General features: G+C 36.4%; 1 protein-coding gene across 6 annotated transcripts; it reads right to left on the bottom strand.

Moving 5' to 3' along the window:
* Positions 1-360: 360 nt before the first annotated feature.
* Positions 361-11339, bottom strand: LOC133875759 (uncharacterized). 6 transcript variants are annotated; one of them, XM_062313992.1, is made up of 10 exons: positions 11082-11339; positions 8753-8853; positions 8082-8626; positions 7471-7555; positions 6666-6707; positions 5817-5985; positions 2452-2504; positions 2127-2348; positions 1537-1583; positions 361-910 (listed from the first exon to the last, which is right to left on the bottom strand). In XM_062313992.1, the coding sequence occupies exons 3-10, from the start codon at positions 8327-8329 to the stop codon at positions 877-879; spliced, it is 900 nt and encodes a 299-aa protein (XP_062169976.1). In that variant the 5' UTR covers positions 8330-8626; positions 8753-8853; positions 11082-11339; the 3' UTR covers positions 361-876. The 6 variants fall into 6 exon arrangements, with proteins under 6 accessions (XP_062169976.1, XP_062169975.1, XP_062169974.1 ...); XM_062313991.1 differs by having other exon boundaries at positions 361-1009; positions 8736-8853; positions 11082-11337; XM_062313990.1 differs by having other exon boundaries at positions 361-1009; positions 11082-11337.
* Between the last annotated feature and the right edge of the window lie 1501 nt (positions 11340-12840).

The following is a 12840-nucleotide window of genomic DNA, read 5'->3' as shown; positions in this document are numbered from 1 at the left end:
GCTATCCACTTTCTCTATTTTATTATTTAAAATATTATTTCATCTTTTAATTATTCCCAGAACAAGAGAACAAGATTTTTTTTGTTTTTATTAATATAAATTATAAATTATGGAGCTTGGTGTTGAGAGCAAAATATTGCAGCTGCTCAACAACTTCCTAATCATTTTGCTGAGCCTGATGTAGAGCCTTTTTAGTATTTATTGCTAAGAAGATAGCCAACATAGCTGGCTAGTCGGAATAATAACGCTATTTTAGCCACTCTCAAGTCAAGTGGTTAGAGCCCTTACCATCTTAGAAACATCTCTGCCTAGTCGGAATAATAACGCTGATGCCTATATAAGACGAGAGTAGTCGTCAAATGCTGGAACTCACATGAAGTGAGGATCCTTGGATAACATTAAAGGCTCTTTATTTTTTTTCTTTTAATCAAAGGAGGAACAAGGGTTACAAGAAAATAAAAACGCAAGAGGAAATAGGCTGCCGTGCTGAAAATAAGAATAATTAAGAAACGGACAAAAAAAAAAAAATATAGTCTGATCCTCTGTATCATGGGCTAAAAGCAGAAAAATTGACCGCAAGAGGTGGCTTCTGAAGATGGGAACCAAAGATAACAGTATCATCCCTCGTGGCCAATCACAAATGAGAACCATCTCCCAAGTTTTCCAACTTCAAATGATCACCGACTGACTACTTACATTAATTCACAAGATGTATTTCAGGGGTAACAACACAGAGAATGAAGAAAAGAAGACAATAATTCTATAAACACTGCTGCAATACAATAAAATGATTACACTCAAAAATTGACTTGGAGACAACTCAATGGGGTTTGATACTTCTCCTTCTCTTGCTACTAATTTTGCTAACGTCCACCTTCACTTCTTGCTAATGCAAGAGGATCCTTGGTTTCTGAAAAAAATTTAATCCAATAATTTTCTTGCCAGTAGAGTATGTTATCTGAAACTGACATGCATTTCCTCCTGTATTACAGCAAATATCTCATCTACCCTGTGAAGAAAAAAAAAAAAAAATGAAGGTAATTTTTGTGTCAAGTGACTCTAAATTGCAGAAAAGGAAGCTTAGAGACGTATTTATCTATATGTATTCGTAGTTTGATATGGTTATATATCTTCAACAATTTGGAAACAGACAAGGCTTTATTGTTGTTGCAGTGGTGCTACTTCTGCTCTTCCCCCCTTCCTGCTCACGCAAGAAGAGCCTTTGCCTTTCCCCTTGCTATATGAGGTGGCACCATAATTCTCCATAAGTGAGAGTATTATTAACTTTGTTCACTTTTATATATTTGAATTCAAGAGTAGAATAGAAAGTTCACTAGTTTTTTTAATTAATATTATTATTTTTTTTATCTTTTGCATTTTTCATTTTTTCTTCCCCATACAGGTTGGACAGAAAAAGCTATTATGATTATTTGATCTCCACTGACCTGTTAAACCAGAGCCATGATTTCTTTTTAGGGAAAAGAAAAAAGAAAAACATATTAAAACGAGATTGAGCTCTTGAGTTCCAAGATCTACCTATGAGTATTTATGTTCCCCTCTGCAAGCCATGTTGTTAGATAAACCTGCAACACAAGACAATTCAGTAGTTTCAGTTAAACAACAAAAAAGAGAAAAAAGAAAACACTAGTTCAGCCATATTCTAAAAAGAGAAATATTAGCACTAAAGCATAAAATATTCTGTGAGAAAATACTGTTATGAATTGCCAGGTTCTGGGGTGAACTCTAAATAGTTATAGGGGCAAGTCTACCTATGTGCCCCATGAATTACTTGAGGACTTGATGATCTCTATGTAAATACTGGATTACTCAAGAAAAGCAACATGAACGGAAGGTGAATTGTTAGGTAATATGAAAGAATTGATGTTTCACCCTCAGAAGTTTTGACTAAGATATCTCCTATTTATTTTTCAGCAAATCAGGCTCTATAACATACAATACATTATCCTTCTGATGACTGCACAAAACATGTAGAAGGATTGAACCCTAGACCTAAACTAACCTCTGACCACTTCTGTAAACCCGAAGCCCAGGTGTTCTCTCATACATGTATTTACATGGTTAATTGCATGATTTTAATTAATTATGCAAAATGAAGAATTAAGTACCTGCAAAACCTCATGGTTTGGCTGGTTGTTACATCCTACAACAGGAGTATCAGATTTCCAATCCATCAATTTTGGTGGGACAGGTTCACAAGTTTCTTCAGAAAACAAGCTGCACGCTCTCAAATGATCAAATTCTCCTGGATAAAGCTGATCCGACCAATGGAACCCATTCACTTGAGGAACTTCACAACTAATAGACAGAAACTCCAGTACTAGCAACCTCTGTCAGGACCAAACAATACTAGTCATGACCAAGCAAGAAAGGATCTTGCACAATTTCAAATTAAACCAACTTTCCAAGTAGCCAAGGGAAACTGCAATTTACCTTCAACATTAGTTCCATTTTGAACATCTGAACAAGCTCTTCTGCCAAATTCTCTGAGATTGTTCAAGGATAAGAATCATCACATTATATAAACTAATATGTATGCTGAGATTTAGAGTTAAACATATTTTGGAAATAATGCCTAAGCTTGCCTCATGGATTTGAAATTGTTATCCTTTATTTCAAATGAGTAAAAAAATTCATCAGAAACATTTAGGGTAGCAACCCAAGTATACTAGAGTATACAAGAGAACACACTGGCGACAAAGGACAAACAAAAGGCAAGAAAATAAATCAAAAGAATAAAGAATTGGTAAAATAATAACTTAAAATTCGGAGAACAACTAGCATGTCTCCACCATTTAACCAAGTAAATAGATCGAACGAAAAAATCACTTGTGCTCCAATAAACTCCACTCCTCACCATCAAACATCCAACCTGTTCTGACCAAATACTCCATTCATTCACTTGACATCATTGTTTTCTTTCTCTATTCATTTATTAAAAGGTTTTGAGGTCACTATCTTCCCAATTAGTAAAAAAGGCTGTTTCATAACTGAGACAAACTATTTTCAAGAAATAAGGACATAGAGGCTGGCTAAATTTTTTAAAATTGGTTTGTTTCAAAATCCCATGCAAAAATGATATACAAGGACAACTTTTTTTTTTTTTTTTTGATAATTAAGAAGCCAATCTCATTAAAAGAGTGAGGCGCCCCTTAGTACATTGGCAGTATACAAAAGGAAACGCATAATTAGAGAAACGAGTAAGGAAATCAAGAAAGCTAAAGGATAAGGGGAACACATAAGCCATAATCCAAAGATTTAAAGTGTGATAGAAGGAGGATAAAAGTTCCTCAGGGGTCTTCTCCACGTGCCAAAGCTCCGGTTATCTCTTTCCCCTCATAAGCACCAAAAGAGGCAAGTGGGTGCCATTTTTCACGCTGTAGCACTCCTCGACCAGTCTGAAGACCACCAACAAGCAAGCAGATCGATAACCCGTTGTGGCATAACCCAAGACAACCCAAAGCGACTAAAAAGAGAGTACCACAAAGCAGAAGCCACATCGCAATGGAGAAGAAGATGGTCCATGGACTCCTCTGTCTTCTTGCACATGCAATATCTGTTTAATAACATGACATTTTCTGAAATTATCCAAGGTGAGGATCTTCCCAAGAGCTGCCGACCACGAAAAGAAGGTCGCCCTTGAGGGAGCTTGGGTCCGCCACACACACTTACAAGGAAAGGAGTACCTATAGGACGAGTCAAAGAGTGGAAAATGCCTTTTCTGGAAGGGACACACCAAAGCTTGTCTTGGACGCCTCTTTTAACTATAACTGAATGTAGCATTAGGAAGAAAGAAGCAAAAACATCCACCTCCCAATCATGCGCTTCTCTAGCAAAGCTTATGTTATATTGGTTGGAACCACCCAAGAACTCTAGGTTATCTGCAACAGAGGCGTCCTTCACAGCGGCTATACCAAATAGAGCTGGAAAAGCTGCCTTGAGAGTCATATTCCTGACCCACATATCATGCCAAAAGTTCCTAGTCTCATCCCCCACTTAGAATATGGTGTAGCCTAAAAAAGTCTCCCAACCTTTTCTAATATTCTTCCATAATTCTACCCCGAAAGCTCCTGTGAGAACGTGGGAGCGCCATCCGCCCCGTAAACAGGCAAATTTGGATTCGACCACAGTTCTCCAACAAGCATCTCTCTCAATACCAAAGCGCTACAACCATTTACCTATAAGAGCTCGGTTGAACATTCTTAAGCTACGGATACCCAACCCTCCCTCAGAGATCAAGGAGCAAACCTTAGCCCATCTATAAGTTCCATTTTGAACATCTGAAAAAACTCTTCTGTCATATTCTCTGAGATTGTTCAAAGATAAGAATCATTACATTATATAAACTCATATGTAGGCCTGGCAATTCGGGTTAGCGGGTTGGGTTCTTGTTGACCCGGTTGACCCGATGACATATACGGGTTCAACACGAACCCGACTCGATTATTAATCGGGTTAGAACATATGACCCGATCACGACCCGATTGTGAACCGGGTAACACGAACCCGACCCACTAAACACGACCGAACTCGGTGTTATTTGGAGCCCCGTTTTGAACTTCTGGTGGATCTTCTTTCTTGTGGTCATGACCCATCACCCACGGCTTGTAAGGCTTTGTAGGAGATGCAATTGGGTCATCTGGTCCTTGGAGTCTCGCAGATTGTTTGGGCAGGAACACTGATGGCAAATAATCTTTCACACCGGTGAAAGCGCAAGTGGTCGTCGAGAGAGAGGGATACCTAGTTGGCGGGCTTGCTCCTCGGTGCATTTCGAGGTGGGAATCCCGAAGATGTTGGATAGCTGACCGGTCTGGAGGAGGTGGCCCAGCTTGGCGACGACGAAGGAGGCGGCGGATCCTGGTCTGAGGCCGAGGACCATGCCGGGCTTGACGTAGTCCACGGCGAGCTTCTTGAGGTCGTCTTGCGTGAGGATTGGAGTGGAGAGGGCTTTGATGGAGATGGGTTTGCAGGACTAGGTGCGTAGGTGAAGGGGTTTTGGGTTGCGTGGGATAAGAGGGCTAGAGGTTTGGTGGTGCAGGGAGGAGAAGTTGGAGAACGACTAGGAGAGGGATAAGGAGGAGGCCATTTCTGGGTGGAGATGAGAAACAATATAAATGTGTGTTTGGTTTGGTTTTGTTTTGTTTCTTTTCTTCTATCTCCTTTTGGTTGAGGGGGGTGATTATTTGGTGGAGGAGGGCTTTCACACCGGTGGAGAAGCGTGGTGAGGATTGTGGTTTTGAGATGGGTCTGTAGGTGCGGTGATGAAAACACTGAAAAGGACCAATAGGTGTGCGGTGCGGGTAGGGTTCTTCACTGAATGTCTGAAATCTGATTTGAATCACTAATTTTTTTTTTTTAAAGGATCCGTGTCATAATCGTGTTCGGGTTGACCCGCGAAACACGATTATAAAAGGGTCATAATCGGGTTAACCTGATTGTGACCCGAACCCGATAATACTAAACTCATATCCGATTTTTTTTCGTGTTGGATTCGTGGGTCGTGTCAAAAATTGCCAACCCTACTAATATGTATGCTGAGATTTAGAGGAATTGTTGGACCATGTACACAAGGACAACTGATTAGATAGCTTTCTTGATTTTCTTACTCTTTCTGTCCACAAGTACAACTGATTAGAGAAAGAGTAAAGAAGACGAGTTAGGAATGATGTATGTTGAAACTGTCAAAGATGACTTGGAAATACTATATAATTGCACATATGTAATAAGTATGGCTGCACACTAACTAATATAAAGAAACAAGATGCGGTGAAAAAAAAAAATTGCAAATACCAACATACCATGAGAAGAGATTGACCAAAATGCAAAGACTGGGATTCCACCACCATCTCCAGTGTCATTCTGGTCTTCAGAAGAACCAGAAAATTGTACAAGTGTACTATTACTTGTCCCTTTGAGAAAACATCTCATGGATTGACTAGTGTTGAGCATTTGTGTTACAGCAGCCACCTGCAGATAATTTATTAAAACAAACAAAATAGGAATATGTACTGAATTATTTTCACATTATATAAAATGCAGATAATAGTAATGATGTTTACCAAAAAACTCTTGAAAAACCTTTCTGAGGACAAAAAGAAAATGCTCATTTGACACATGCTGACATGGATCAGGAAAATAGCAAATGTATTCTTTTTGTCTTCACTAGTTGTTGGTAGATCTTTATAGAAAAACATTTCCTATTAACTGTACGAAACTAAAAAGGATCAACCATATTGTCAGGTTCCAGCCTAGCTGGAAACGTTAGTTTTGCATTAGGTGATAAACAAAGCCAACACAAAATTTTAATAGTTATTCTATTTTTTGAAATTTTGACCCCACAATGAGAACCCCATTACAATATGTTGCTAGATAGTACATTCTCTGTAAAAGCATTGAGTGAAAAAGATAAATACAAATTTTCTTAGATCATCAAACATGATATTCTGGAATAAACATGTGACACTTTGGATGATGTCCTGTCAAAGATGACATGAAAATACTGTATATTTGCACAATCGTAGTACGTATGGCAGCATAGTAATAAATATAAGAAAGCAAGATGAAGTAAAGAACTGCAAATACCAACATTCCATGAAAAAAGACACAAAATCACTAATTGTACAGATTAAAATTGTAAGCATACATACCATGTCTTTGTATGATGATAGAACTTTGCTCCGATAAATTTCCTGAAACAAAATTCAGTAAGAACTTTGAGAGACACAAAACCAGGTTGTAAATACTCTTAAAGATTTAAATACATCATAATCACAACAGTAAGTAATTACAGAAACATTTTCTGCATGATACACTAAAGTCCTCTTGTGATTTTACTACAAATATGGCCTGGTTGATCTTCAAAGCTGAACATATCTATGACGCATGATGATATAATTTTAAGTCTACTCCTATGAAAACCAAACTGATGAAAACTAATAATATAACATATCAGCACATGAAGATGACTGAATTGATCATTATGGACATATTAAATAAGATGATGAAGTGGGAGTGCTAGATCCCATTGTGTGGCACATTGTTGCCATATTAACAGTGATTAAATGACTTTGAAGGGGGGGAGGCCGTGCAAAGTTCATAATACTTGAGCAAAATCCGGGGAAATAATTTTCTTACCATAAATCAGAAGTCTGGTAAAGAAAACTTCAAGCTTGGCTTTCCAGAACTCTAATAAGCTGGTCTAAAATTTTCAAACTTCCAGAAAATATTTAAAATACTCACCTAAATATCAATATGAAACTGATATTTACTGTGAATTTAGGACAAGCTTTTCCCAAATTCCAAGATTTAGATAAATTTATGAAAGCAAAATGTCAGATCTTCATCAAATTTATCCTAAAATGCAACTAAAATCGGCCTTTAGCCAATAAGTCTAACAATCTCAAGCACTGGTACAATGCAAAGCAATTAGCAATCAGTCAAAATAATAATCACCTGTTGCTTAAACAATTTTCGACAGGCTTTCTTTCTTATATCAGCCATATCACTTAGAACACCCAGCTCCATTGAAGGCATGTATCTGAATCAATTATCAACCCATATAAACCCTGAATTTCAGAACTCCCGTAAATCACAACAATTAAACCTCACTAACATGAAGTAAAAAACTTCACTATAGCCATGAATCTATATTAAAGTCAACCCACAACAAAATGAGTCAAAAAATCAAAAGCCCACCTTAACTAAGCCAGACAACACCAGGTACAGTTAAACGAAGCTTCTCATTTTCTAGAATCCCAAAAAAAGAAACATTCATGATCCAAGAAGACTAAAAACTCAAACCTTATTGTTTTCCTACATTTTTCTCAGCAACCAAACAGAGCAAAACATGCAAAACCAATTACCAAGCGAACACCAAAATACATGTGGGAAATCAAAATCTTAAGTTTTTTTTTTTCTCAGAACCCTGGACAGAGCTATAGCCTCTAAACCCCAATACCACCTTTAAAAAAAATACAGTACGATAGACCCAAAACATAACACAATTGAATACCCATGAAAATACAAAAACAAAAACCACAAAAGAAAGAAATTTTTTGGAGTACCTCTGAGAGAGATAGGCATTGACGAGAGAGTTGGCGTGAGACTTTCCACTAGAAGAAGCAGAAGCCCATTGTTGCCTTTGAGAAGCCAATTTGGACCACTGGTTTCGGAGGTTTCGCTGAGCGGCAGGCCTCCATAGCCTGGTCGCTGATGGAGGTAATGGCGAAGGGATAGAGCTAGGGTTAGGGCTTGGTGGTGGTTTTGAATCAGAAGGAGAACAAGCAGGAGTTGGTGAATCTACGCTTTCCATTGCTGCGGTTTCAGCTCAGTCCCATTGAATACGATGATCCAGTATGTCAATTTTTTTTTATTATTATTATTATTTTTTTTAACTAATAGGGTTAAATACCTAATTGGTATGTATGGTAAGTTGGTAACGGTCAAAATCAAAAAGTCACTTCGGTTTCAAAAAGTATCATAAATGGTAGATGTCATTAATGAAATATTCACTTAGTACTTCCGTCTAGATTCCGTCCATTTTTTTTTATCGGTCTTTCACGTCATGTCACGCCCCCGTTTTGAAATATAAGGGGAACAAAAACTTGAGCTATACCAAAAAAAATAAAATAGAAGTTAATAATAAATCTATTCATATGTATTTCCAGGATACAACACTACTAGAAGGATTTATTAACATAATTCTACTATGTAGATACCATGCTAGGGAACCAACCAAGGTGCTGCCACTGTACTTCATACAAAATGATCGAATCCGATCTATGCTCTATCGCTCTAGGGAGGTTTTCTGCCTTCCACTTAAAAGAACCCGGCCATCTGAAAGGTTTTTAGGGAAAATGGGTGAGTTCGACAACTCAGTAAGGAAATCACAACACCATGAAAAATTAAAACATGCTGTAAAATCTTCATGCCATAATGACTATTTATGCGAAATAACATAATGAACAATTAAAGCAGGAATAAATGAATGAGGAATATGTATAATGGTGCAATAATTTTATAAATCTTCTAACAACTTCTTTTGATTCTTTTTCTTTAAAACTATACTGTAGTTTTCCCCATTTTTGACTCCACACCGCTGTTAACCGTGAGCGGAGCACGTTGGCTCGTCCCAATGGACGACTATAGACTCATTCTGTCGTCATAGAGAGAGCCACTGGGTTAGGAACTTCCCTAGGTAAAGGCCACCCGGCCAATAACACACACCGTCCTTCGGTGTGCTTGCCATGCTACCCTGTAGGTGCCGATCATAACTATAGTAGTGCCTCGGGGTGAAACAATTACTGCACATAACGCCTTCTGTAAATCTATAAGCTCGAAATATTACATTGTTTAAAACTGTAGAGTCGTTTTCAAACTATAGTTAAGTGCAGATTTTTATACTTTAGATACTCTTTTCATTCAAAACTGTATTCATGTATAAATCATAACTTTAAATGCTTTCATTCATAACTGTAATTATGCATAAATCATAACTTTGAAGTGCTCTTAATCATAACTGTAATTATGCATAAATCATAACTTTTAAATGCTCTCATTCACAACTGCAATCATGCATAAACCAAAACTTTCAAACGCTCTTAATCATTACGGTAATTTATGCACAAAATTCTTGAATAATAACATATGAGTAATAAAAGCTTAGCATTGAAATAATTAAAAATTACGTAAGTAAACACTTCATAAAATTTTTCAACACTTTCTCAAAAGATTCGTAATAAAATCTTGTTGGGGTTTTTCGGTGTTGTGTCCCCTTACCTGGATTTGCCAATAGCGCTGGGGTCGACCTTCTATCTAAATAAATTGTAAGAAGAAGCTTAGACGAATATTCTGAAATTTTAAGGTCTAAAACTTAAACTAAGGTATCCTATACATATCCTACATAACATGTAACCATAAATCTCCAAATTGTACTGCATATAAATACAAAATCCCTATCCAAATTTACTGCATATATCTGAAATCACTAACTTATGACTTCTCTTGAAGCTCAGAACAGTCCAATCAACACTACCTTAATAGGATTAACTATCAATACTAGGCAACTTCGACATAAAAAGAAACAAGAGCTCATTCGGCTTATCCACAGAAAATTCCCCCCCAAAAACAGCAACTCTCTCGACTCACCTAATTCATAATCCAAAACCCAACTCATTAAAGTTATGGCAACATCATTTAATTTAAATCCAATGAGCACATAAAGATTCCAAAATCTTAGAAGCCCAAACAACCTTGCTATGTGAATAAACTAAACCATTGATATTCAGCTATAGACAACTAAATTTGTGGAGAATTTCCATCCTAGATACCTCAAACATTTCATACAAGGACATCTTTAAAGTTCATAAATCTATAAAGACGAGAATTTATAGTAAGACACTATGTATGTAACAACATATCTCACCACACTCTCAATATTAACAAAACCAATAGATATTGAGCCAAGCTTATGAATTCAACCTCAGAATGTCCAAGTAGAAAATTGTCAAAAACCTTCAAACAAAATATTTCCAGAATTTTCTACACCCACTCGGTTCTTCCAAAAATTTCTTCCACACGGCTACCCACAAAACTGAGAATCAGCCAACCCAAACTAAAAATTAGCAATAGGATTGATTCACACCCATTCAGTTTCAAGTCCAAAACAAACCCAGAATTTCAGAAATCAATCCAACAAATCAGTATCAAAAATTCAAAAACAAGATTAACAAATCAGCATCACAAGAAAATCCAGAAATCTAGCCCAATGCCCATTCGGTTCTCTTCTCAAACAAACCCAAAATTTTGATACCCACTTGGTGTATCTACCGAAATCCATAAAAATGAAGTCTCAAGCTCATAAACAACAACCCATTTTGTTTCACCGAAAAACACCTTCACTAAAACAAAATCCCGAAAAACCCAACAATACCAATTCGATTAAAAAGAAAATCAAGAACACCCATTCATCTTCTACAGCAGATTTCAACCCAGAAATTCTCACAAAATCCAACACAAATCAATCAAAAATCAAAAATCAAAAGCTAGAGGGGAAGAAAATCTACCTGGAATGAACTCATATGTAATTACCACCGGTCTCTTTCTCTTCTTCTCTCCCGGTGAGTCTCATCGTCTCGGTCGGTTCTCTCTCTCTCTCTCCTCTGCTCTGTCTCTCGTGGTCTCTCTCTCACTGTCGCAGGTACAAGAAGAAGAAGGAAATAAGAATAAGGGAAGAAAAGCGAGGAGAAAGGGGGCGCGCGCGTGTGTACTCGTGGCTCAAAATCTGCAGGAGTCTGGTGCATGCTTGAAAGGTGTCAACAGAAGGGAAAATAGTGAGACACGATTAGGCATTTCTTTGACACGATTTTTTTTTTTTTTTTAAAATAATTACCTTTTAATTCCCTTCAATAATACTTAATACAAAAAGAGTAATGATTCACTACCACCTAAATATACAATTTTTCACCACCTTGTCTACGTGGCAAGGTGGTCCCCCACCTTAATTTATTTTTAAAAAATAAAAAAATGCAAAAAATAGTGAGGGACCACCTTGCCACATAAGCAAGGTGGTGAAAAGTTGTATATTTAAGTGACATTGAATCATTATTCATACAAAAATATTGTAAAACACCTAATATTATAACAATTTTCTTTGGGTTCGCACTTCTCATGTGATAAAAGAAAACGCTAAATTTTCTGATGTGTTATATCATTTCCTCTTTGTAAAAATTTCATCCTCAAAATTTGTCTAACTAATCATAATATATTCCTATAAAAACAGCAGCAACATATATATTAAAAAGTACAGGGCACCCCTTAACAAAATACAAGGGTATTTTAGAAATTTTGATAAAATTTAACATAAATTTTTAATCAAAGGTTAAAATTGAAAGATGGATACCCTAAATTGACATGTTTTAAAGTTTGGGTATCTTATTTCAAAAGTTAAGAAAAATAATAACTTAAAAGTATTTTTTTTTTTAATTTTTTAAAAAAGGAAAAAAAAAATTGGGGTAATTACCTTTTCCCCCCATCAACTACCAGCCATTGTCAACATGCCCCCATGAACTGACACCTCGACCAAAAGAGAGTATCCAACTACCAACTTTACATACTTTGCCTCCCTCCGTCAGGAAATCCCGTTAACTTGGACGGAATATTCTATTTTTTGGCGTTAATTTTGGTTTAAAGACCAAAATGCCCTCCAACAGTAATTAATAAAAAAATATTAAAATTAATATGTTTAAAAACGTTGAGGGCATTTATGTCATTTTTGAATTTGAGTCAGGGTATTTAAGTCTTTTTACGAATTAAACTGATGGAAATGGGCAAAGTATGTAAAGTTGGTAGTTGGATGCTCTCTTTTGATCGAGGTGTCAGTTCATGAGACCATGTTGACAATGACTGGTAGTTGATAGGAGAAAAATGTAATTACCACAAAAAAAAAAAAAAAAAAAAAAAAAAAATTAGTAATGAAATTCTGCATTCCCATTTGTGCTACCCTTTTAAGATTTCGTGTCGGTTATTCATTGAGAAGCAAGAGTGCTAAAGTAGCTTTGGCCTTCTTTGGTATGCATGTTTTGTATTATTGTTTTGTTTATTGCTCGTTTCATGACAAAGACTCATATAGAAAATTAGATAATTCTTGTTTTATCATTGAAAATATAGTCAAGAAGATGGCTGTGCTATACTCTTGATGCGTGAAGACATCTACTTTTGCCTCTTTTTGCAATTTACAAGCAAGACAAGAAATGGAGGAAACGTTGGTAGATCAAGATTTTCATAATAGTTTAAGATGGGTTAGCATATAATTAGGTTACTAAT

This window comes from Alnus glutinosa, chromosome 8, assembly GCF_958979055.1.
Source record: "Alnus glutinosa chromosome 8, dhAlnGlut1.1, whole genome shotgun sequence".
NCBI lineage: Eukaryota > Viridiplantae > Streptophyta > Magnoliopsida > Fagales > Betulaceae > Alnus > Alnus glutinosa.
This window is presented reverse-complemented; position numbering and strand designations above follow the sequence as displayed.

What these genes read in the sequence shown, in the direction of transcription:
- LOC133875759 (XM_062313991.1), bottom strand. Translation starts at nt 8,329, where the DNA reads ATGGAAAGCGTAGATTCACCAACTCCTGCTTGTTCTCCTTCTGATTCA. An exon ending in GAAAATTGTTTAAGCAACAG is followed by an intron (nt 6,708 to 7,470) that starts GTGATTATTATT and finishes ATTTTGTTTCAG; the next exon opens with GAAATTTATCGGAGCAAAGT. An exon ending in CAAACCATGAGGTTTTGCAG is followed by an intron (nt 1,584 to 2,126) that starts GTACTTAATTCT and finishes CTTGTGTTGCAG; the next exon opens with GTTTATCTAACAACATGGCT.